General features: G+C 44.9%; 3 protein-coding genes across 7 annotated transcripts in view; 2 read left to right on the plus strand and 1 right to left on the minus strand.

The window, feature by feature from the left end:
• The window catches only part of LOC133954954 (serine/threonine-protein kinase WNK1-like), a 28,095-nt gene extending 18,752 nt beyond the window's left edge, over positions 1-9,343 (plus strand). For all 4 annotated transcript variants that reach the window (XM_062389555.1, XM_062389558.1, XM_062389557.1 and 1 more), the window contains 15 exons: positions 1,198-1,277; positions 1,368-1,524; positions 1,616-1,732; positions 2,026-2,139; positions 2,243-2,291; positions 2,389-2,532; positions 2,843-3,750; positions 3,845-3,919; positions 4,051-4,170; positions 4,267-4,567; positions 5,095-5,257; positions 5,357-5,550; positions 5,712-5,849; positions 5,947-6,158; positions 6,283-9,343. In XM_062389555.1, coding sequence (XP_062245539.1) covers positions 1,198-1,277; positions 1,368-1,524; positions 1,616-1,732; positions 2,026-2,139; positions 2,243-2,291; positions 2,389-2,532; positions 2,843-3,750; positions 3,845-3,919; positions 4,051-4,170; positions 4,267-4,567; positions 5,095-5,257; positions 5,357-5,550; positions 5,712-5,849; positions 5,947-6,158; positions 6,283-6,657 — 3,147 coding nt within the window. In that variant the 3' untranslated portion in view covers positions 6,658-9,343. The remainder of the gene's footprint in view (positions 1-1,197; positions 1,278-1,367; positions 1,525-1,615; positions 1,733-2,025; positions 2,140-2,242; positions 2,292-2,388; positions 2,533-2,842; positions 3,751-3,844; positions 3,920-4,050; positions 4,171-4,266; positions 4,568-5,094; positions 5,258-5,356; positions 5,551-5,711; positions 5,850-5,946; positions 6,159-6,282) is intronic.
• A 214-nt stretch (positions 9,344-9,557) lies between these two features.
• rad52 (RAD52 homolog, DNA repair protein) lies at positions 9,558-13,333 on the minus strand. The gene is made up of 11 exons (XM_062389599.1): positions 13,222-13,333; positions 12,908-12,963; positions 12,165-12,266; positions 11,860-11,953; positions 11,700-11,767; positions 11,435-11,553; positions 11,273-11,348; positions 10,945-11,174; positions 10,356-10,561; positions 9,848-10,087; positions 9,558-9,754 (listed from the first exon to the last, which is right to left on the minus strand). The coding sequence occupies exons 2-11, from the start codon at positions 12,950-12,952 to the stop codon at positions 9,693-9,695; spliced, it is 1,242 nt and encodes a 413-aa protein (XP_062245583.1). The 5' UTR covers positions 12,953-12,963; positions 13,222-13,333; the 3' UTR covers positions 9,558-9,692.
• A 1,689-nt stretch (positions 13,334-15,022) lies between these two features.
• On the plus strand, positions 15,023-21,792 carry prr5a (proline rich 5a (renal)). Of its 2 annotated transcripts, XM_062389587.1 has the most exons (11): positions 15,025-15,277; positions 17,017-17,147; positions 18,916-19,041; positions 19,123-19,203; positions 19,700-19,748; positions 19,887-19,944; positions 20,038-20,129; positions 20,223-20,363; positions 20,735-20,870; positions 20,970-21,248; positions 21,331-21,792. In XM_062389587.1, the coding sequence occupies exons 2-11, from the start codon at positions 17,017-17,019 to the stop codon at positions 21,618-21,620; spliced, it is 1,383 nt and encodes a 460-aa protein (XP_062245571.1). In that variant the 5' UTR covers positions 15,025-15,277; the 3' UTR covers positions 21,621-21,792. The 2 variants fall into 2 exon arrangements, with proteins under 2 accessions (XP_062245570.1, XP_062245571.1); XM_062389586.1 differs by having other exon boundaries at positions 15,023-15,277; positions 19,887-20,129.
• The last annotated feature ends 1,346 nt before the right edge of the window (positions 21,793-23,138 follow it).

Here is a 23,138-nt window from a genome sequence, read left to right on the forward strand (position 1 = left end):
TCTCTGTTTTGCAGGTAGTCTATAGAGCACAAAAATCACTTGTGTTTGTGTGGGTGTGTTTGGGTCAGGTGTATAGCATGTGTCACTTCCTGATACAGTTTCTCCTCCCTGTAGCATTTTCCTGGTTTCTCATTTGGCATATTTTGTATACATTTACATAAATTCAATAAATACAGTCATGTAAATTATATTATAGCACATTATAGAGCCTTAGTAAACACAATAGGAAGTTAAAGATTCCTTTTCCATCTTCTGCATTAACACCACCACAGACCAAAATGTCTACTAATTTATCAGAGCATTGCACAGTATTTGTCTTTATGATTCGGATTTGAGCAATGCCCCAGTTCATACAAGCTAGGTGCATGTAATAAATAAATTACATTTTATCACAGTTACAATTCAATGATAGTATTATAAAAAAAAAAATAAGGCAGGAGCTATAACCTGTGTCACTTATATTCAGATAACACAGCAGTGGAAATGAAATGAATTATTTACAAGCTACGGTTGCAGCCGTGTTCCAGGGCAAGAGCATGTTGAGTCAATCCAGCTAGTATGAACAATATCAGAATGGGATGAACACAGTATGTTGTGTCTGGTTATCGAGGGATAGCTCCTGTGGGAATTCAGCAACAAAACCGACTTGTTTTTGGGCCTAAACCTTCTTAATTTGTAATTGTGAAAAAATGAGAATAACAGAGTAAAAAGGAGAATTACAAGCCAATCAAATTCAAGAAATAAAAAGGAGTTCAAACTCCAGTCTGGGGTGAAAGTCATCCACCTCAACTTCATCTGTATGTACTTGGTGGCTCTTTACACTCTACTCTGACCTCATCCTAAAGTCTGTATGGCATAAAAAAACAGGCAGCACTTTGACACAAGTATCGCACCAATATTTTCTGTTCATGTTCTCTGCCTCACATTTACACTCTGAGGGCTGAATAATGGAGTCTGGAGCCCAATACAACTCATTTCACCAGGTGTAAAGGCTCCATCTGGTGGAGGAACTCGTTTAATCATTACATTTGCTTTCAGTAGTAGGTCAGCATTAATTATACAAATTAAATTGAATGAATGAGTAGTACCCTTATAAACGATCATTGGTTTACTGTTTTAAACCCCTTAAATGTTTTTAAAATATATGAATGCAATAATAAAGGATTTGAAATCTGATTTTAAGTCTTTTTGTTTCAGGCCTCTGTGAGTGTTCCTCGGTCAACATCAGGCGAGCTGCTAGCTGGATCTTCAGTTCTGATTCTACCATCTGTAGAAAGGTGAGGTCGTCTTTTTCATTTTTAATGGAGGTTTCATGAGCCCCACACAACCTGCCCGATCTGACTCTCATGGACTCATGTGTTTCACAGCTGCCTGTCGGATACAGCTTCTGGTCTTAGTGACGGCAACGACGGAAGTTCAGGAGGTCGCCATGAGGGCCGGTCACTGAAGCGTCACCAGAGACGATCCGTGCGCAGCCGCTCCCGCCATGAGAAGAGTGCAAAGGCCAAGCTGAACGTGCTCAGTGTAAGGAACTGAGCTGATCATGTCCTTCCATTTTTATAATCCAGCTCTCGGTCACTTATCATTTAAATGAATTCAAATGATTGTTTTGCAGATCTCTAATGTGGGTGACAGAGTTGCAGAGTGTCAGCTGGAAACCCACAACAGGAAGATGGTCACCTTCAAATTTGACCTTGATGGTGATAATCCAGAGGAGATCGCACAGATCATGGTAGTACTGGTTGATTGATCAATAAACGTTTATACAAATATTAACTGTCATTAACAGAATGACGATAATCTCATTCAATATATTTATATAGCTCTGCATGGCTACCACTCACAAAATCCTATTTAAATGACAGCTGATGATGACAATTCCCTGTGAAATGCACATTCAAATATTGTTCTTCCTCTTTAATATCAGCTGCCTCAACCATTGACCATAACAAACATGCAGCCATTCTGAGGATCACTCTCACAGTACATGTAATGGTAGTTGCTCATTTTTGTTTTCTGTTCCAGGTTGAGAGTGAGTTCATCTTGGAGTCTGAGCGGGAGTCTTTCATCGAGCAGGTCCGTGAGGTCATAGAAATGGCTGACGAGAATGGAGAAGGGATGAAGGAAGCTTTTCCCCAGGTAATTCTTAACTACACATCATCTTCTTCACCCTCCATGACAGTTTGGATCTGCGCTGTCTGAACCTATAGATCTTTGCCAACTACATGTTGTCTCTTTGCAGATGAGTGACCTCCAACAACAGCCTGCGCTGTCTGTTCCCATGCTGCCAGGTAAACGAACTGTATCCAAATATACAGTGTTTAATGTCCAGTTATTGATTTTCCTCCTGCCTCATATCTCACTTTTCTGTTTTGGCCCTCCCATCAGGTATTTCCCCCAGCACGATAGCGCAGGTAGTTCACTCAGCAGGACGGAGGTTCATCGTCAGCCCGGTGCCAGAGTCTCGTCTCAAAGAGCAGTTCTTTGGAGTTTCTTCTGCTAACACATCATTTGGAGACGAACCTAACTCTGGTGAGATTAAAGTTTTTATTCAGTTTGGAAATCAGATGTAGAAGATGTCTGTGTTCTATTATCGTATTTAATATTAGTGAGTGGTCAAGGATTAATATTGAAGCACATATACATCTTTATTGTTGGCTATTCTAAAAAAGGTTGCTCCTAAAATATTACATTGTAGAAAAAAGAATCGCCATGTTTATCATCTGGTTTTCATTATTTCACAACTGTTTGCACAAGCAGTCCCTGCTTATTTCTCTTCATTTGTAAGTATGCCTTTTATATAGTTTTCATATATAGTAATTACTCCCCTGTCTTTCCCTAGCTCCCCTTTTGGCACTGGGCCTTTCTCTGTCTGCTCCATCCGGGATCCTCCAGCAGGCCTTCAATAACATTAGGCAGTCTCGTTTAGAGAGGGGCAAAACGGTTGACACCCCTTCTTCTGAGCAAGAGCCAGCCACCATTCCGTCCACTGAGGCTGGTCTCGGCCCGAGTTCTACCAATATCCTGGCTCCTCCGGAAGCTGTAGCTTCCACCACCAGCACTACTTTCCCTCCTGTGTCTCCCCCATCTACTGTGACATCCTCACTGCCTCCCTCCACTGGGAGGGTTTCCCCTCAACCCATAACCACGCATACCCAATCTCCCGTTCCTGTGGCCAGTGATCCCAGTCCACCCCCTCAGTCTTCTAGTGAAACACCCTCCTCACAAGTCCCAGCACCAGCTCCCAACATCCCTCCCTCATCTTCTACCATTTCTCCTCCATCAGCACAGACCTCCGTCCCTGCAGTCCCTGGGCCTCAGACAAGTAGTAGTTATGTGTCTGTCTCTTCTGTTGCTGGAGTTCCATCTACCGGTACTAGTACCCCCCCTGCTTCAGAGCAGCAGCCTTTTAAGAATCCGGTCCAAGCACAGCCAGTTGAGGCAGAGGGGGCTGAGCTCCAGTCAAAGGCCGCCGGTGGAGATGACATCCAAGCTCTAGATAAGAAGCTCCGGTCCCTCTTTAAAGACCAGAGCGCCGCCTCAGCATCATTAGATCCTAGTCAGAACACGGGGACCTCCTCTCCTCCCACTGGGACTACTTCCCCTCCACCTGGAGCCGTCATGGTGCCTCCATCAAACCTTCCTCTCACTTCTGGGTTGCAAGGGGTTCTTGGCTCCATCACCACCCCAGGACAGAGTTTGACCCCGGGAGGACATTCCCATACCCCCCCAACAAAAGCCAGGGCACAGGTTAGTAAAACTGCTGCATCCTATAACGAATCCAACATGCAGTCTATAGCAATAATGAATGAATTAACTCTGCTCTTTGTTTGTATTTTTTTAGACTCTACCCACTGGTTTTGATCCAGCTGCTACACCTTCCTCTGACATCCTACCCCCGTTTCCTGGACCAAATCAGGTGAGATCTACATGATCCCTGCGAAACTCCCTGCCCCAGGGTTTTTAGAGCACACAGTTCCAAGTATACCATGTGCACTACTTATTGAACCACTTATCCTGTTCCTAATTTCCTATTTGGAATATCCACAGTCGCATCAACCTATGGGTAACTTGGATGCGCAGTTGAGGAGAGCTCTGAGCCCGGAGACAGTCCAGGAGGGTAACAGCGCACCGCTTCCAGCAGCAGGTTTCACTCTGGGACGATTCCAAGTAAGTTTGACGCAAAGATTCAGAAAAAATGTTGGTGAATTCTGACTTAAAGTTTGGGATAATTTGTAAAATAATTACCTCCCTCCGCTTTCTCAGGTATCCATTCCAGATCCCCATAGCGCTGTTTCCTCTTCCTCCCTCACACCGTCATCTACCACATCCTCCTCCTCCTCCACTTCTTCCTCTTCCTCCCCCTCAAGTCCAGAAAATACCCTCCACCGGTCATCCAGTCTGTGTAAAGTAGTTTCTGAAACTGATGGAGTTAGTGGAGCCTCATCCCTCTCTGCCGTTCAGGCCGGTCAGCCCACCACCATCGGACGCTTCCAAGTGTCCCCGAGCAGCAATGCCACATCCGGACCCAGCAACGGCTCTCAAGTGGGACGATTTTCAGTCACAGGTGTGTGCCAGGTTCACAGCACATTCATTAGACCTTACTAAAGAGACTGGTTTGATCAAGCAGCTTAAAACCCTCCTCACACTGGACTAATGTGTCACATAGGGTCCTACTATATCACACACTGACGAGTACCACACAAAACTGATGCTTCGCGGTTTTATCGGTTAAATCACAGCCATCATCGTAACTGAACTGATAAAAGGAAAGATGCTGAAAGTAGTTTTATCACAGCCGTGCGTTTTTCTTCTGCCTCCTTCATTATTTCTAAATATATTCTGTTGGCAGACCCTGCAGTAGGAATTATTAATGAGAGCTTTGATCGAATCTCGAAGTTTAGTGAACCAATCTATCTCCTCAGCTTAAAATGCATTTGGTTTTCCTCCTATCAGAAGATAGTCTTTGGATCAGTGTATTTGCAAGAAACACATTTTTTCTTAACCCCTCGCACACAGAACATAAATTTATGTCAATAGTACATTTCTATCCGTTCTGTGAGGCAGTGACCTCATGTGTTTTATTTCCCTCAGTGACTGCAGCGACAGGCTCCAGCCCATCACACGGCTCCAGCCGGCAGAACGGCCCCTCGTCTTCCACCTCTGACCCACATAACACACATTACAGTAGTGACAATGACGACTCGGAGACTGAGGACGATGCTTTGCAGAAGGAAATTGGCAATCTTAGAGAGAAGTATGTCACAAATTCATCCTATTTTACACTACTCTTATTATATGTTACTCCAGAGCTCTGAAGTATTCATGTTTTCTTTCTTTCATGTCCCGCTCACAGACATATGAGCGAGATTCAGGCCTTACAGTCGCGTCAGAAAGAGGAGATTGAGGCTCTGTTTACGCGAATGGGGAAAAATGCTCCTTCCTCTGTCTGCTCCCCTGCTGCGGCCATGGCGGGAGGTCGGCGTAGGCTGAAAAGCAAAACCTACAAATCCGGTCGCAGCAGTGGACAGCCCAGTCCCCTCCACTCAGGTGAGTTCACTGAACAGGCTGTTGTGTTTTTGTGATTCTCAAGACAAATTTAATATCAACTGTGGGGTCAATACCTAGGTTTGTGTTCTGTTTATGCTTTACCAAAGATCCAAGTTGTTCATGTGTTTATCTGAACCTCAGTCTGTGCTTTGGTTCCCCAGGATCCCCTCCAAAGCAAAGACCTCCCTCATCAGAGGTCTCCCAAATGACCACAGAGGCATCCCAAGCAGATGGGAGCTCGTCCATACAGCAGCTCCGATCCTCTCCGTCCATGCCCAGCCTCGGTAGCTACTCCGCAGGTTTGTGCAAAGAGTTAATCTCATCTCAGTGACTTGTTGAAATTATTTCCTAAATTAATTGTCTCATTCACATCTCACCTCTCTTCTCATTTGCCAGGATTGAGTGGGACCAGCTCCTTAAACGGTTCAGGCCACTGTCGGAACCATTCAGCTTCGATGACCCAGGGGACTGGAACCGCTCCTGCTTCCTCTCACACCCAGAAGGCTCAAGTCACCTTCACTCAAGACCTGCACCTACTGGTGGATAACTGGGTCAGCCTCTGCAAGAAAGGTCCTAAAGCTGGAGCACAGGCTGCACCGGGACAAGATGTAAGCCTTCACTCAAAATTATCCTTAGCATTTTATGATCACGTCTGATATTTATGTTTACCTCTTACTTTATATAATTATGCAGCGTTATGAGTAGTAAGATTTTGTTTTCCGTCTATAACAGATAATTCCCCCAGCCAACATGGGCCGAAAATTCTCAGCTCCAGGTTACCTCTGCCCATCGCTGCCCACGGCTTCTAACGCCACATCCACCACCACTACCCAGCTCCCAACCCCCGCCAATCACCCTGTCGCTATGGGGCCCCGCAAAGGCTCCCTGGGCCCAGCTGCTCCGGGGTTTGGATATCCCTCTCCCCAGTACAGTGCTCCCCAGTGGGCAGGACCCACAACCACGTGCCAGGTCGGCATGCTTAATCCTGCGCAGCCACTACCTACGACAGCCTCGGTGACCACAATGCAACAAGGCTACCACATGGGAACCACACCAGCACCCCAGAATCCAGTCAGCCATGGAGGGGCCAACCTTAGGCCGACGTAGCCCAGTCAGAGCCCCGGTCCAGGAGGAGACTGCAGGGCCACACGGGGCCGAGAGCCAGACAGTCGCTGATTGAGAACCACTAGCTCTCTTTGCTGGTCAGCTGGCTGTGCTTTTTTTTATTTTTATTTCTTTTATCATTTTGTGTTATGAGTCGACCTGTGTCCTCTCAGGCAGAACAAAAACCTGTTATCGGAGGGAGCGTGCAATACACACCCACAGCACATGAGTCCCACACTAAGCCTGCCATTAGCTGTGGAAATGAGCCGTGAGGAGTGAGGTGGTAGTGTCTGGTGATGTAACGACCCAGAGGCACAGCCGACAGCAGCCAAAGATGTCTTTCTGCGAGCAGAGGCTGTAACGTCGTGATTTCTTTATGAAGAGGAGGGATTCTGGTGGACATCCTAACTGGTCCTGTCTTCACTGAGGACAGTTTGCACCACAACACAACACACACACACACACACACACACCTGACTAAACATTGACCTGGTTGAGGGACTCGGGTGGTAGGTTATGTCGTCTCAGAGAGTGAGGGGCGAATGTGAGTGTACAGGAAGTGGAAGATACGAGTGGGACAGTTGGTTTTGTTCCAGTCGAAGCAGTAATGAGAAGCGAGGAGGAGAAGAAAGACATAGTACGTCAGGCTGGAGTGTAACGGAGAGGTTCGGAGTATGAACGCCTCCCAGATTAAGTAAACGCAATAATGGCAAAGACTAGATGAACTGTCCCTCGTAACTGTGGCCTTAATCCCCAAACACATGAAAACTTTGTACATAGATATTTCTTCACTGGGTTATGATTCCATGTTTAGCATATTTATGTCCCTGTGAGAGTCTTTGTGATTTGAGTTGTCTCTCATCAGATACATTTATTATACTGATTTATTCTTCAAGTCTGTCTGGTAGGCCAGTGGGTCTGCCACATGGAAAAGCGTTGTCCTGGTGTTGACCGCCACTCGAAGCTGAAGAGGTGATGCTGCTGTAGATCACAGACTGGGTAGTGGGTGTTTGCAGGGTGATACGTTATTTTTATTTACACAGGAATGAAACCTTTTTTCGAGAATCTTAAGTTGACACATAGAACCGCTTCATTTAGTGTTTAGCTCTGCGATACATCATGTAGAACGATACAGTTTTGGTTTTATTAATAGTAATATTTGTAAATTTCTGAGTAAGGGGTGGGGTGGGGGACTCAACCTCCCCGCTCCACCCAGGTGTTTACAAAGATCATGCACATCTCTAGATTAACAGGTCGTCACATTTAATATATTTAGCCGCCACCTCTCAAATCACAAGTGTCTGGGGTTCTCTTCCTGTTGTCTGTTTTTGTATGCGTTATTTAATAAATCCAGCAAATGTTCTTTATGGACCTGTATTCAGCCATCAGATGTTGATGTTTCACTGTAATTATTATTAAAGGTTGTTAAACAACACGTAGATAAAGGAATATAAAAAGTGCAATTGCAGGGTTGTTGTTATTGGTATTCTACTCGCCACGCAGGAGTAAATCCTGGGGTTTATTAAGCTCATCTATAACTGCCCTGCCCCCCCCCCCACCCTTTTCTATTTTATTGTATATACGTTCATGTGAGGAAAGTGCTTTCACGTAACGCTCGACCCACTCTACATGCACACGCACTCAAACCTGTAAACATGAGGGACACTTTAGTGCCTTGCATCCTCACTAATGACAAGTTCCAGATTCATTTAGTCCTGTTGTATCTGTGACTGTGCTGCAGAAAAACTTAACCTGTAAACACAACCCGACACACAACTCAAGAGGATGTAACACTCTGAAACGGTGGACCAGACACACACGCAGAACAAAGAGCACACTGACTAATGTGGAAACCAATTTTCTTTTCTCTCTCTACAGTTACATTTTGTGTTGGTTGTGTAATCAGCTGTGAATTTCTATTAGGCTCATGCGTACATGGTTTTTGGCCGGCATTTATTTCTGTGGATTTATCATAAAAACTGTTTTGTGGAAGCACTTGTTCAGGCAGCGAGTGAGTGCGCTGTACAAAGGCTCGGAAGTCTTCATGCTCTTTTCGTCTCCTCACCTCACGGTTGCCATGCTGTCATTGTGACTCCTTTGCCTGCTTGTAGATTGGATGAATAGTAAAACTTCTCTAGAGAAAAAATAAGTTACTGCAATGCAGAATATGCAATGTTTAAAGTTTTATAAGGGCCGAGGGGGTAATGGAAACATTTGCATGCTGATGAGGGTTGTTACTGACTTCAGTGTTTTTGATATTGGAATATTAGTGATCTTTTTATTATTATTTGCCTTCCTGAGAGTCATCACAAAGTGTTGACACCTTAAATTGCCATTCACCAATATCACAGACACATTATCAGACGATCCGCATATGAGTTCTGCATGCTGGCTTCACTGGTGTGTTCTCTTACATCTGGCCACTGTACAGCACAAGCTCACAACAAAGCTTTAGGTCCATATGCTACTATGTAACAGTCACAGAGCTCCATCAGTACTGTGTGAAGCTGCTGACACAGTGATGTTGGTCAAATTCTTATCTCTGGTCCCTCCCTACAGACGTCCCGTGATTCAGTGTCTGTTTTGTGTATGTTTTTCCACGTTGTACAAAATGTAAAAACAAATAAAAATATCAGTGAAAGCACTTGTCATGTTAATATTGCTGTCATTAAAATGTTCTAAACCAGAATGTTATGTAGTAATTTGTCACTGACTGAACATTTATCCAGGGTAAATTGGGTTGTCTTACTATCACCCTATAGTTTAAAATACTAAAATGATATCCAAAGAACCTGAAACATTTCTTTAACTTGAAATATTTGACTCGATCAGCAGCAGCTTATTAAAGTTTAGTATCTTTTGATCAGATATCTTCTAGCATTCCTCCAAATATTACAACTGACTGACCTCTATGGTATTTATTTATTTTTTAACAAACCTAGGTAACAGCAGCAAAATTGGCTTCATTTCGAACATTAAAATGAATATGAACACATTATATACGGCTTCATTCTATACAGTGCAGAGGACGTAAACTCTCAGGTGTCCAGCCTGCGTTTCTTTATGTGCTCTCCTTGTCTGTACGGACTGAAGCCTTCGCCTGTAAAGTGAAAACAGAAGAAATAAATGATGCTGCATTGAATTCATTTAACAGCTCATTTACAAAAAAGCGACTCTGCTCCCGAAGCTTCACCTGGTCTCCCCGGATACTGGTTCTGGTATTGAGGTGTGATCTGAGCCCGGTCTTGACCTCTGCCGTGCGACGGGCCCTCGACTGGTGGTCTGCCCAGGGATCTCTGCGGGGTCCTACTGCGGGTCTGCATCTGGTGATTCCCGGGCGTGCCGGGCCTGAGCCCATTGGACGGCGGCGCACCTGTGGGGACATCCAGCTCCTCGATCCCGTCCAGATTGAGGTCCCAGACTTCAGGGTCATCTGCAGGGGGACGGTAACAGCTGAACAAAGGCAGGTTTCCTCACGTCATAAACTTTCTAGGTAAATTGAGCCCTCTGGTGGTGAGATTCAAGAGTTGGACAAATAAATGAAAAAGTAAAAAGTCACAGATTCCAGCAATAAAAGCTCAAACTGTTTTAAAGACGGTTCACAGAAGAAATGTATTGTTTGAGAGAAAGAGAGAGAAAGATCTGTCCAGTATGAGGTAATCTGAGTTTGAGGCAGCAGTTTGCAACGATTAATTATTTACACGTGAAACCCTTACCTCCACTGGTTCCTCGACCAATGGGAACCTCCGCCTCCTCAGACTTGGCCCGGTCCTGGTTTTGATGCTGCATCTTTTCCTCCATCTCTTTCCTGAACTTCTGCTGCAGCTGCTGCTGTCGAAGCTTCCTCAGCTGTTTGGGGTCGGTGTGCATCTCGGCCCCATCAGCGTCCACCGGGTCCATGGGACGGCTGAGAGGAGGACAGGGAGAAGTTATATCAAATGTGACAGCTACAGAGGAGATGAGGAGGTGTAAAGTGGCATTAAAAGGTCAGTGTGGACATGGACCAACTGAAAAGTCAGAATACACATCAAAAAAATTGTCCTCAAAGATGGTTTCTTATCACACTGATTTATGCTCAAGTGTTATTTTGGTTTTAATTAATTATTTGATGCTATTAAAAACGGGTGAAACATAATGATCGATGGCTGAGTTCGAGGGAATTCCACAGTTTATAACCCTGATCACTACAAAACAGTCTCTGGCTCCACAAGCGCAGGATATTATCATCTAAATGAATCAATTGATTGTTCTTAATACAACATATGAACCCTTAAAACAAGAGCTGTTCACCTGGTGCTGAGGTTCTCACTCTTCATTTCAGGAGCGGAGCCTGGTTTAGGAGTATGAACATCTGAACAGCTCTGGTTCTGGTGGAGGATTCTGGGCTCCAGCGGCCCCCTGGCAGGACCGGGCGCAGGTACATGCTTTTCCTCTCGGACCAGACTCGAGACCCGGGCCTTCTCCGCTAAAGGTTCCCCCGGGGTGCGTTTGGTCTGTGCTGGGTCGAGAGGAGGAGGAGGCTGCGTGTGGAGGAGAAGTGAGAAGTGTCAGCTGCCACACATTTTCTGAATGATAATAAAAACGTTAAATGCTAAAAGTTGAAATGACTGTGTCTGACCTTTTTGGGGATCTTGTTTATGGCGAGGAGATATTCTTTATCCAGGATGCAGTTTCCGAGGGAATTACCAAAGCATCTCAACAGAAAAGCCAATATATTTTAGGTTTTAAAGAAAATCGAGATATATATATTCGAGTATGAAAATGAAAACGTCCTCAGTACCTCAGTGCTCTCTTCATGCCGTCAGTCACAGCTTCCTTTCTGGCTTTTTCCAGTGCCAGAGCTTTCGACTTCAGTCCCTCGCTGACTCCGTAGCCGACATCCTCGTGAAACGCCCCGTCCTACAGGAGAAGTGCACGTTACACACATAGGATGAGGGGGGGGGAGGATGGAGAACATTTCTGCTGAACTCCGTTTTGATGAGACGATCTGATCATGTAACTATTTTAGCTAGAATCACAATGAAGAAAAATGCGTGATCTCTCACCTTCAGCTGCACTTTGATAAACGCACTGACTCCAACATAGAACTTCCCGTTGATGAGGTCGATGAAGTCTGTAAAACACAAACAGATCCTGTTACCCTGGCCGTACGGCTGGTCTGATGGGAAACAGCATCCTTCAGAGAAGAGAAGCTCAGAGTCGTACCGACGTTCTGCTGAGAGATGGAGTGAGACCATCCGTTGTATCCAAACATTTCGTTGGCCAGGCCGATGACACGATGTCCTTCAACATAGCAGACCTGTTCAAACCAGAGCGACACAGAGTTAAAGCCAAGGGATCTAAAGCAACTGTTGGTTGTAAAGTTTTTATTCCTGCCTGATATTTTAATCAACCCATCTGTTGTGTTGCTACTTCGACACATTTCTAGAGTTCACATAAACTGTGTGAATTTGTTTCACCGCTGGAGCGAAACAGTCAAGACACTGACAGAAAGAAAAACAAAGACTTGCCTTCTGTCCTCCTCCAGCCACCCTGGTGCTGATGTACTCCGGACCCAGCCTCTGCCGCAGAGCGTTTTGCACCGCCTGGTACTCATCGGCCGTGTAGGTGCACTGTCAACACAGCACAGATAAGAGAGAAAACACACAAACGCCCACACATACACACACTACAGACTAAAATCTCAAAACTTTGTATTTACTCTGCTAAGGAGCTGACGTTTTTGTCCCCGTCCGTTGGAATATTTGCAAAATAACTATTAAATAAAACGATGGGACGTGGGCCAGGAAAGAACTCATTAACTTTAGGTGTGGATCCACAAGTTCTTTATTTGTCTTGGCCTAACCTTCACCTAATTTTGGGGCCAAAAGGCAAGTCCCAATAATGCAACTGTGTAAACACACACATGGAAAGAGAGCAAGATGGGTGTGAACGTGCACTATTTGTAATGTGTGTGTATGTTTGTGTTGAACAACTGAATCTGAACTTGTGTATCCATCAGGGATGTGTGATGAAAGATGTGAGGAGACGCTCTCTGCTGTGAATCTGCTGCTCGGTTGTGTGAGTGGGATCCAGACTTTAACAGCAGACCCCTCTGTGCTCATCCTGCTGTTAAACTGGGAAACACCACTGACTGGTTTCATCGTAGCTGAGCTTTGCCTTTTGTTATTGCATTCATGGTGCGCACCTGAGAGGAAGCATGAGTTTTAATTGAGTGGTGTGATGTGTCCCCGCCCCCCTGTGAGTCACCTACCTGTCCGAAACTCCTGGCTGCAGCGGGGCTCTTCTCCTTCTCCATGCTGCTGCCGGCTGCCGCATGGAAAACAGCACTGGTTAATACAGATAACTAACTAATAAGTAGATAACCAAATAACTAGATAACTAATTAACCAACCAGCTATACCGTTCCCGTTCAGCTTTAGCCTGTTCACTGGAAGCTAACCGGAAGTGAAGCTCCATTTAAGGTTTGCACATCAGACTAGCTTACCTTCACTCGCTAATAACAAATCACACGTGACTCAACAAGGCAGTAAATGAGCTTATATACAAATAGAAACGCAAACTCACGTGATAAGTATCTTTAGACGAAGGGTCAGCGATGAATAAATCCCCCGCAGTGTTTGTCTATTTGCTACATTTCAGCTAATATGAATTAAACTGGTTTAAACCACAGTCCATGAAGTAAACGCTTTTATGAACTTCCCGCTCTGGCTACGGGGGGCGGGGCATATGCTGCCTTCGCTGCCTTCAAATCCGTCGGAAATAATATAACGTTGTGTTGGGTTTTTGCAAAGATTAAAATCGGGATTTACAAGGATGGTTACAGACGGTGTGGGTCTTTATATTAAATGTTAGCTCCAGTTTTTTAGATGTGGATCCCCCCCCCGCATCACTTCCCCAGCGGTCTGCAGCCTCATCATTCTGCTGTTACCATAGAAACCATATTCGGTTACTATTATTTTTCAGTTCTGAGTAGTAAATGTTCACAGTGTGTATTTAACTAAAGATACTAGAGACACCGTTCACGTTCATTTACAATCATTTAATTAATATAATAAGAAAGATGTAGAAATCTAAAATTGGACTTTCACTGTGGAGTTTTTCCATTTGTTTTTATCCACACTGAGAAATTGTGCTGATAATTAAATGTATAATAATAATAATACATTGTATTCCACAGGGTCAAACTGGACAATTACAGTTAAGAAAACAAAACATCAAAGACACAGAGCAAAATGTTACACTTCACAATGTGAAAGTGAAAGAAATAAATAAACCATCCACTGTATAGGGTGTGTTAGTGGGAATCTCCTTGATCCAATGAGAGAGATTTACTGCACCAACAGATTAACTGTCACAACATATAAGTGTCATCATGTGTTTATTTACTAATGGTTATATTTGTGTAGCAACAACAACAACAAAAATTGAATTATTATATTTGGGGATTAACTGACAGTTTCCTCATGAATGATTTGTCTCCTACACATGCACACACACAATGTATCTTCTAGTAATTTGCACACAAGACTCAGTTATTTACATGAGGACCAGTGCAAATGGAGGATTACATTCAAAATGCCTACGACTGCACTGGCAGATGGCAAAGACACAACTGCATAGATTAGGGTCAATGAGTGCTATACTGACTCCTATTCTATTTACTGTATATAGTTGTGTTGGCCACAGCAACAAGGCACATCCATATGCCTAACGAACTGTAACTACTGCAGCTCCTGCCTCGTTTGCTCTCAACGAGCCTGTGTTTTTAATGCTGTTGGGTTAACAGTCTGTGTGTGTGTGTGTGTGTGTGTATGTGTGTGTCTCTATAGTTACGAGGGTCAATTTCCGGTTCAATACCATAGTTGTGAGGACATTTTGACATTGTGGGAACATTTAGGCTGGTCCTCACTAATCCAAAGGTCTTTTTTTAGGGTTAAGACTTGGTTTTAGGGTTAGAATCAAGTTTAGGTTAGGGTTAGGGTTCGAGTTACAATTAGGTTTACAATTAGGTAAGGGCTAGGCAATAACAATAGTTGTCTCTCTATAATGGTCCTCTGAACTATAGAGAGACAAGTGTGTGTGTGTGTGTGTGTGTTTATGTGTGTGTGTGTGTGTGTGTGTGTGTTTGTGTGTGTGTGTGTGTGTGTGTGTGTGTGTGTGTTAATGTCTCCTGCATGAGTGTGTGTTGGACTGAAAATTGTCCAGACACGTCCGCAGCTCGATAAACTCAATGCAATTATGTTCTCTTAGATCTCACTACCCCCCCCCCCCCCCCTTTTCCGTTTGGCAAACTGGTTGAACCAGGATGCGCGTCCAAGTGCGGTCCGCGTGCACGCGTCCAGGTTCGTTTTTGCATCTCGTCAAAACAAAGCGGGGGCGCGCCGGCACAGAGAGCGAGCAGAGCCGCGGTGCACGCTTCATGAATGAGCCCCTCTCCTCCAGCACCGCAGCCCGGACCCTCCATCCAGCCCCCCGCGCCCTGACTCCGATGCCCCGCGTGTGTGCGCAGTCCGGCGGGGAGCAGCGCAGCCGATGAGCCCGGACAGTGGTCGTCTCGCGCAGGACTACATGAGAACACGCACACCCCACCACCAGGAACAAGCCGACGGCAGAAGCAACGGTGAGTGCGGGCTGCGGTGGGCGGGCAGAGGCGCATGACACACGGGAACTTTGTGGCCGCCAACGAGCCAGGTTCTATCCAGAGGTGCGACCAGCGATCCGCGCGCGTGTTGACAAGACGGCCACGTTGTTTACTGTCACGCTCGTTTTATCCACGCAGGTGAAAAACGAGAGGAAAAGCTCCACGTACACACGACTCCCTGCACATTCCTCCCTAACGTGGACTGTTGACTGCGTGTCCGGCCCATCGATTCCCTGGGTTATGTCGAATAAACATGTGGATCGGCTGTAGCAGGGGGACAGGAAACAAATGGGGATTGATGGAAATGAAAAGAGGAATCGATGTGAGGGTGGTCGCCCTAAAACACAAGGAGGAGGAGGAGGGGTGAACAAAAGCAGAAATGCCCAGACTGGCGTGGCATGTATACAGTGTGTGTGTGTGTCTGTATTCTGTGTGTGTGTGTCTGTTTATGTCTGAGATTTCATGATAGTCTAATTGAACAGATCGGACACACCAGTCAGTCACTGATCTCTGGATCACACACAGAGAGGCAGGTTTGTGTTGTGTCTTTGTCTGATGACTGACAACAGCCCAGACTGTTGTTCTCCCCTCTGACCAGGGGATGGTGCTCCACCGTGTACAGTAGGTTTCCATGGGGAGACACCCAAATACACGGTAATACACAGAGAAAGAGAGCGAGAGAGAGAGAGAGAGAGAGTGAGAGAGAGAGATAAAGAGAGAGAGAGAGAGTAGTGTGGATACGTGGCTTTTACAAGAATAACAATCTGCGCCCACTCAGACTCTACATGCACACACATGCAGGTCCCTGTTTTCCCTGATGTAACGTGTGTGTGTGTGTGTACTTGTGCTTATATCGCTGTGAGGACATTTTGGCAGGTCCTCTCTTTTTCGAAGGGCTCTTTGAGGATTAATACTTGCTTTGGGGGTTGAGATGAGAATTTGGTTCAGGATCAGGGATTTAGTTTTGATGGTTAGATCAGGGTAGGGGGGGCGAGGGAATGTATTACACTAATGTTCTCACTAAGATAGGAGGTCAAGAAATTGTGTGTGTGCTTGTTTTTTGTTACCTCTAAAGGACCTTTTCCAGTATTAACATTGACTTTGTCAGGACCAGTAGACCTAACTGGGACCACAGCCTGGTCCTAATGAGGCATAATGTCAATTCTCAAGTTAATTCTAAGGTTAAGGATAAGACAGGAATCATAGTTAGGTTAAGTTTAGGGTTAGGCATGAATCTATCAGGGTTAAAGTTAGGGTGAATGTTTTGGTTAAGCTGTCCACAATGAGTAGACGTCTATCCAGTGTCCTAACAAGTATAGCTTTGCAAACTCGTGTGTGTGTGTGAGATTGTAGTAACTTTCGGAGCCTAGGTTGAGCTCCGATTGCAGAACACTCCTCCATAGTGTTGTAATAACGGTCAGTGACAGTCAGAGGAAGCCAAAAGCAGCCGACTCATTTCACCCTACAACTCCCTGTTTAGCTGCTCTGCCCCGTGACTGTGAGATTTACTGTAAATGTGTATCTTGTAGTGCTTTTATGTTCCTCTTTCATTCATTGACTCAGTTTTAAGGGCGGCAGCTGGATCTCAACTGTGTCAGAGCCTCAGACATTCGTCTCTGATGCCTCACACATCCATGAGAATAGCTGTTTGCCTCACGTCGCTGCTTCAACATAAACCCAAATAACCATTCCCCCATCATTTCCTCCCTGGTGCCCAGATGCTTGATGGACTCCGGCGGAGGCATGCCTCCAGGCCCTCCCCCCGACCCCTGTCCCTCAACTTCAGCACCTTCTCCGCCCCTCCCCCGAGTCCGGACATGGACAGCAGCAGCGAGCATCCAATCAGAAGGTAAGGCTCAGTTCCTGGGATAAACATTTCACAACATACAGCAGTATCCTGGCAATTGCATGAACTATTCATTAGCATTAAAAAAAGATCCCCTCGTCTCTGGTCCCAGAAGGTTTCATTAACCATCAGAGTTTCGCCTGCAGCATGTTGACCTAATGATAATGATCTGCTGGTGGGATGTTGGATTGACTCATTTCCTTATGTGTGTACATCTCATCAGTCTGTACACCTGCTTTCTGTGGGTTTTGGAACTTGTGGGTCTGGAATGTTTTTTTTTCTTTCTTTAACATGACTTGAAGTTGAGGACATTATATCTGTATGAAAGTGTGCACTTAAAATTCTGATCACACCTGTGCTCTAGAAGTGAATCACGATTTAGGAGAATTGCTTGACTCAGACGAATGGATGTGTCGCACACAGAGTTGATCCAGGATGGAAGGCGAAGGCCCAAATAAACAATGGCCAGCTTCAGATGCATCATGTCGCCATTTACAGCTCCAGAAAAAAATAGAGAATTTACGAGAAATGTTAACTGTAGTTTAAAGAACCGAAAACAAAGTTCATCTGTTTTTACACATCTATAAACATTTATTTGTAGTTCATTTTATTGTTTCATTTTTACAAATTCAAATGTGTATATAACAATAATATTGTGTGGCTTTATAGAGATTATGAGGCAGAATATTTTAGATTTAATGGATTAAACATACATGTAATAACATATGAATATGTTTTTTGATAAATGGATTTTGTGACCATTGGACAAAGCTATGCTAACAGTTTTCCCCGGTTTCCTGTGTTTATGATAAGCTAAGCTAACCAGCTCCTATCTCTAGCTTCATATTTACCACACAGACCGGAGAGTTGTATTAATCTGCTCGTCCACGTCTAAGTGAAATGTTGAAATAAACTTTTAACCCCTTAGTGAGTAGTTCAGACAACACTGACAGTGAATGTGACCCAGGGGGTAGAGAAAGGTTTTTTAACAAACTGTTCAAGAGAATAAAAAAGAGGAGGAAGTGGATACGGTCATCAAATAAAGATATTATCAGCATCCAGACTACAGTATCAGCCAGTCGCATGTATTGTTCCACTTTTTGCCTTCTTGTTCTGCAGCAGCTGTGTTGAAAAACCCTCTCCGCTGTGTTGTATTGTGTCGCTGCTTCCTATCCCTGTTTTTGTTGTTGCCAATGAACCGGATGACTTCCTCCTCCACATCCCCTCAACTGCTTCACCCTGCTTACCCTGCAGAACGTTTGGCATCTGTGGTTCTGCATAAATATTTGTTTGCATCAATGGCTGTATTGTACCGACAGGGAAGCAGTGAGGGAGGAAGAGAAGGCCTCCGACTGTGCATGTGCTCTTGTTATTCCTTGTCTTCTGAGATCTCGGTGCGGAGACAACGTGGCCCACCTCTGGGCTCGGCTCCACCCATCCTGCTCTTAACGTGCTGCCCCACTCCCGCGACGCATTATCCTGTCCTACTTCTCTCCTCCTCTGTCGCCGGCCACTCTTTGTCTTGTCATTGTGCTTTTTCTGTCTGTGTGCTCTCTCTCATTCTCTCTCTCTCTCCCTCTCTCTCTCTCCAAGACACACACTGCTCGTGCTCCCCCCCCCCCCCCTCCGCCTAACTCCTCCTTCTCCTCGTTCTCCTCCTCCTTCATCTCCGCATCAGTGCTTGTCAACCCAGCGCCTGACCTTCTTTCTCTCCTGTCCAGCACCTTGCGTACACATCCTCTCATCTCCTCCTTTATATCTCCCTCATGAGGACTCTGCACCGGCTGAAGTTGATGAGCTCCCCCAGCCTGAGCGAGCTGGGCAAGAGTGAGAAAAGTTCACCGGAGGACAGAGGGGAGAAGCAGAAGAGGGCAGGAGCCAACGCCACCTGGAACAGGTAGGACGAAATAAGATGCAGGAATGGCTGGTGTTTAGATACTCCGCGATCCAGACCGATTTAACGCGTCTGATGTTACAGCATCCACAACGCCGTCATCGCAGTCTTCCAGAAGAAAGGTCTGGCAGATAACGAACTCTACGTCCTCAACGAAAGTGTCCGGTGAGTTTAATCACAGAAATAGACGCATTCAAACACAGCACAGGGAAAACCTACCTTATTTTAGACTGTCGATGTCATTCTGTGCTATAATTAGTTTAATTACTGTGTGTCCTGTATATGCTGACTGAATGATTTCTTGTGAATGGGGTTGTTTTTTGCGTGTTTTGTGTGTGTGTGTGTGTGTGTGGGCCTGGAGAGTCATGTGGTCCAGCCAGATATCTCATTATCTTACCAGACCAGATCCCTCTCTCTTGTCACATCAGCCTCCGTTGTAGCTCAGTAACACATTTCCATGTACAGAAAAGCCACAAAAGGAATCATACAAACTACACAGCAGACTCTGGATTATAACGCAGGGAAACATGGGCTTTGGTAGATTGTTATTCGTTCTGTGGTTCAGTCGAGTAGTTATGAACAAATACACACACATTGTTACTGACAGCGATTGAACAGTTTCCATTATAAATGTTTATGTAATAATTGTTGGTTTTCTCAGGCATCTGCTGAAGACTGAGCTGGGGTCCTTCTTTACTGAATACCTTCAGGTAACGCACCTCTGATTGTAAATGAGAACTTTATTCAGATGCAATGAAACTCCCTGGTGAATTAAACAGAAGTATTAAGTATAGAGAGAACACTCGACAGTGACAGCACCTCTGATAATTACTGTTTTCCTTTCACAGAACCAGCTGCTGACAAAAGGCATGGTCATCCTCCGGGACAAGATAAGGTTCTACGAAGGTACGAGCGCTTTAATACGTCGTCTGAAAATATATTGTAGTGAACCAAGCCTAAATGAACTGTCTTTTTTGGCTCCTCGTTCAATCGCTGCAGGTCAGAAGTTACTCGACTCTCTGGCAGAGACGTGGGACTTCTTCTTCTGTGACGTCCTCTCCATGCTGCAGGCCATCTTTCATCCGGTGCAGGTACACAAACGTCTCCAGTCTCTGCTTGTTTAGGTTGTGTGTTTGCTGCCCAAAGGGTAAGTTTCAAACTGCTCTGGTGTTTTCCGTGTGCAGGGTAAGGAGCCCTCGGTCCGACAGCTGGCTCTGGTGCACTTCAGGAACACCATCGTCTTAAGTGTAAAGTTAGAGGACGCCCTGTCTCGACCCCGGGCCCGAGTTCCCCCCTCTGTTACACAGATGCTGCTTATTCTACAGGTACGGGCCTGTAGGCACCAACTTCACTGCTTCTCTCCTCTCTCACTGTTTGGATGTTTCTGTTTTTAATAAGGAAAATCCGCATTCAATGATAATGGTAATAATATGAGTAATACTAATACATTTTATTAATGTATCACGTTTTACCGAGACATTTCACATGGTCTTAAAAAAACTGAGAAACCAAGGACAAGCAAATTACTGAAAATGGAAATTACAAGTCAACAAGTCACTAACACGAGTGTGTGTGTGTGTGTGTGAGTCACTAACACAGACCATAATCATCTACTGTTTCAGCCCTTTGGTTAAAGGTGAAATATATAATCAGTGTCATCTTTAGTTGACGCTCAGCTCACTGTGTTTGTTTATAGGGGGTCCACGAGTCCCGTGGTGTGAATGAGGAATACCTGAGGCTGGAGTCTCTGGTCCAGAAGGTGGTCTCACCGTACCTGGGCACGCACGGTCTTTGCTCAGGGGACGGAGAAGAGGCCGACTGCTGTGTCCTTGGTGAGACAGTGTGGATTTAAACCCTAAAAGCAAAGTATTGAAGCGGTGAAACTTTTTTTTTAATCATCACTGTTCCTTCTTTCTCCTCTGGTCTGTCAGAGAAGCGTTTGTCGTGGGGCTGGCCCAAGCCCGCAGATCAACCGTCTAAAAACCCTGTGGTACGATCCAAGAGCTACAACATCCCTCTGCTGCTGACCCCGGTGGCTGAGTATGACCCAGATGCCAGCTCTGTTGGCAGTGGGGGAATTCGACGCCACTCGGCCTGTGAGATTATATCATGCTCGGAGGAACAAGGACTGGCCTACGCGGACATGGCCCCGGGATCCGAACTGTCAGGCGCCACCTCCAGCAGGCTGTGTGTGGGCTCTCACTTCAATGGTATGACAAAAGACAGAGACCTCTGTGTCCATCGTTATGTTGTTTGTTGTTTATGTAAAAACAATAACCCTGTCATTCACAGGTATTGTACAAGCAGGAGCCAGTGGCGTGGCCTTGCCTCTCCCGTCTCCCTCCATTCATCCCCTCCACTCCTCAGGAGCTCTCCACGGCACCGAGGCCACAACAACAATGACTGATCTTAGTAAGGGCGCATCCTCCTCGCCGCCCAGTGAATCATCCAGCCCCGAAACCATAATTGGACAAGTGCTCGACTCTGCAGACTCGGACTCAGATGGGATATTTATTGATTTCCCTTCTCACTCATCAGAAGCTATGGGGTACACTCGCGAAGGCAGGCAGAGCACCGTGTAGCTGTGGTCGCCTTTAGGAACACACGTGGTACATGCACCAATGACCTGGGACAAAGATCAAACGTACACTTCATCAAAGGGGCTCATTTCAAAGTGGTGTGTAACAACCTTGTAACTCTACAATGACTCTTTTTAAAACCATGAAAAACCCAACACAAGCTACATTAAAACTGCTGTGTCTGGCCCTAGTAGTAACTAATTTAGCCTTTTTATTTATTGAAATAGTTTTGGCTATTTTGGCTTTGTTGACAGGACAATCCAGGTATGAAATGAGGCGAGAGAGCCGGGGAGTCCGACAGCAAAGGGCCAAGTCAGACCCGAACCTGCATCCACTGCAGGACGACCTGAGCTGTCGAGTTTGTCCTTTTAAAAAAAAAAACTGAACCACTGTATGATTTTGACCTGTTAAGTAAATATAATATATAAAGATGTCAATATTTATTACATCTTCCATAGAAACCAATTGACTTTGACAAAGACCTCGTTGGTTTTGATCTTTTCATTGGTTTTGCTGACGAAAGCATAAAACTAAACTATAGATTATCCTCATGTCCTACAAATCTATAGAGGGGCACCTTATCCTTCAAATGGTCAAATTACAGTTTCTATTGAACTTGTTTATATGTGCCTTGCTTTACCACACACATAAACTCCCCTAGGGTTCAATGTTTTGCCCAAGGACACTTCAACACATGGACCGGAGGAGGATCGAACCACCAACCCTCTGATCAGTGGAATACCCACTCTACATCCTGAGGATAAAACCAGTAAAACCGAATCAAAGTGGGAGTTACAAGGTTTTTCACTCATCTTTTCTGCGGACGTGAATTTTACAGCTGCCGCTTAACTGGAGAATGTCTGGAACTTTTTTTCATCATGAGCTTGTTTTGGCAGCAACACAGTGATCGCGTCCCACTTTTGTACGACACCTTCTGAAAATGTTGAATTGTTTTTTTTTTATCGTCAGCCGCACTCAAAAAGGTCCAATGCAAAATTCTCTTCTTAGAAAATCAGTGTGACAGCATTTGCTTTTCTCTGTTAGCTGTGTGCAGCAGGAGTTTGAGGAATATGCCGATGTTTATTGTTTACAATGGACAAAGACATGAATATTTTGACTGAATGTTGTCTCACACACTGTATTTTGCACCACCACTACCCTGTAAATAAAAGTGCATCGTTGGTTTTTAGAACAGCTTATTAGTGTAAAGTGAGCGTTTACCTTGAATTCAGATTTTAATAAGGCATTTTTAACTGAATCTTTTTCAAACGATGTTTTACCTCAAGCATTTTGTACTTTACTTTTTTGACAATCTATGATGTCTACGGAGTTGTACTTTGTATTAATTTGTTATACTAGCCCAGTAAAAAAATAAATACATTTTAGTAATGTTTAACATGCGTCATCGCCCCTTATTGTAAATAACTGCCTTACTGGAAACAACATTTGTCCCGAGTGATGTTGTCATGTGTGTGTGAAAGGAGTATGATGCTGCACTGGTTGGTCTTCATGAAAAGAGGA

The sequence above is a fragment of the Platichthys flesus genome, chromosome 6 (assembly GCF_949316205.1).
Source record: "Platichthys flesus chromosome 6, fPlaFle2.1, whole genome shotgun sequence".
Classification (NCBI taxonomy): Eukaryota; Metazoa; Chordata; class Actinopteri; order Pleuronectiformes; family Pleuronectidae; genus Platichthys; species Platichthys flesus.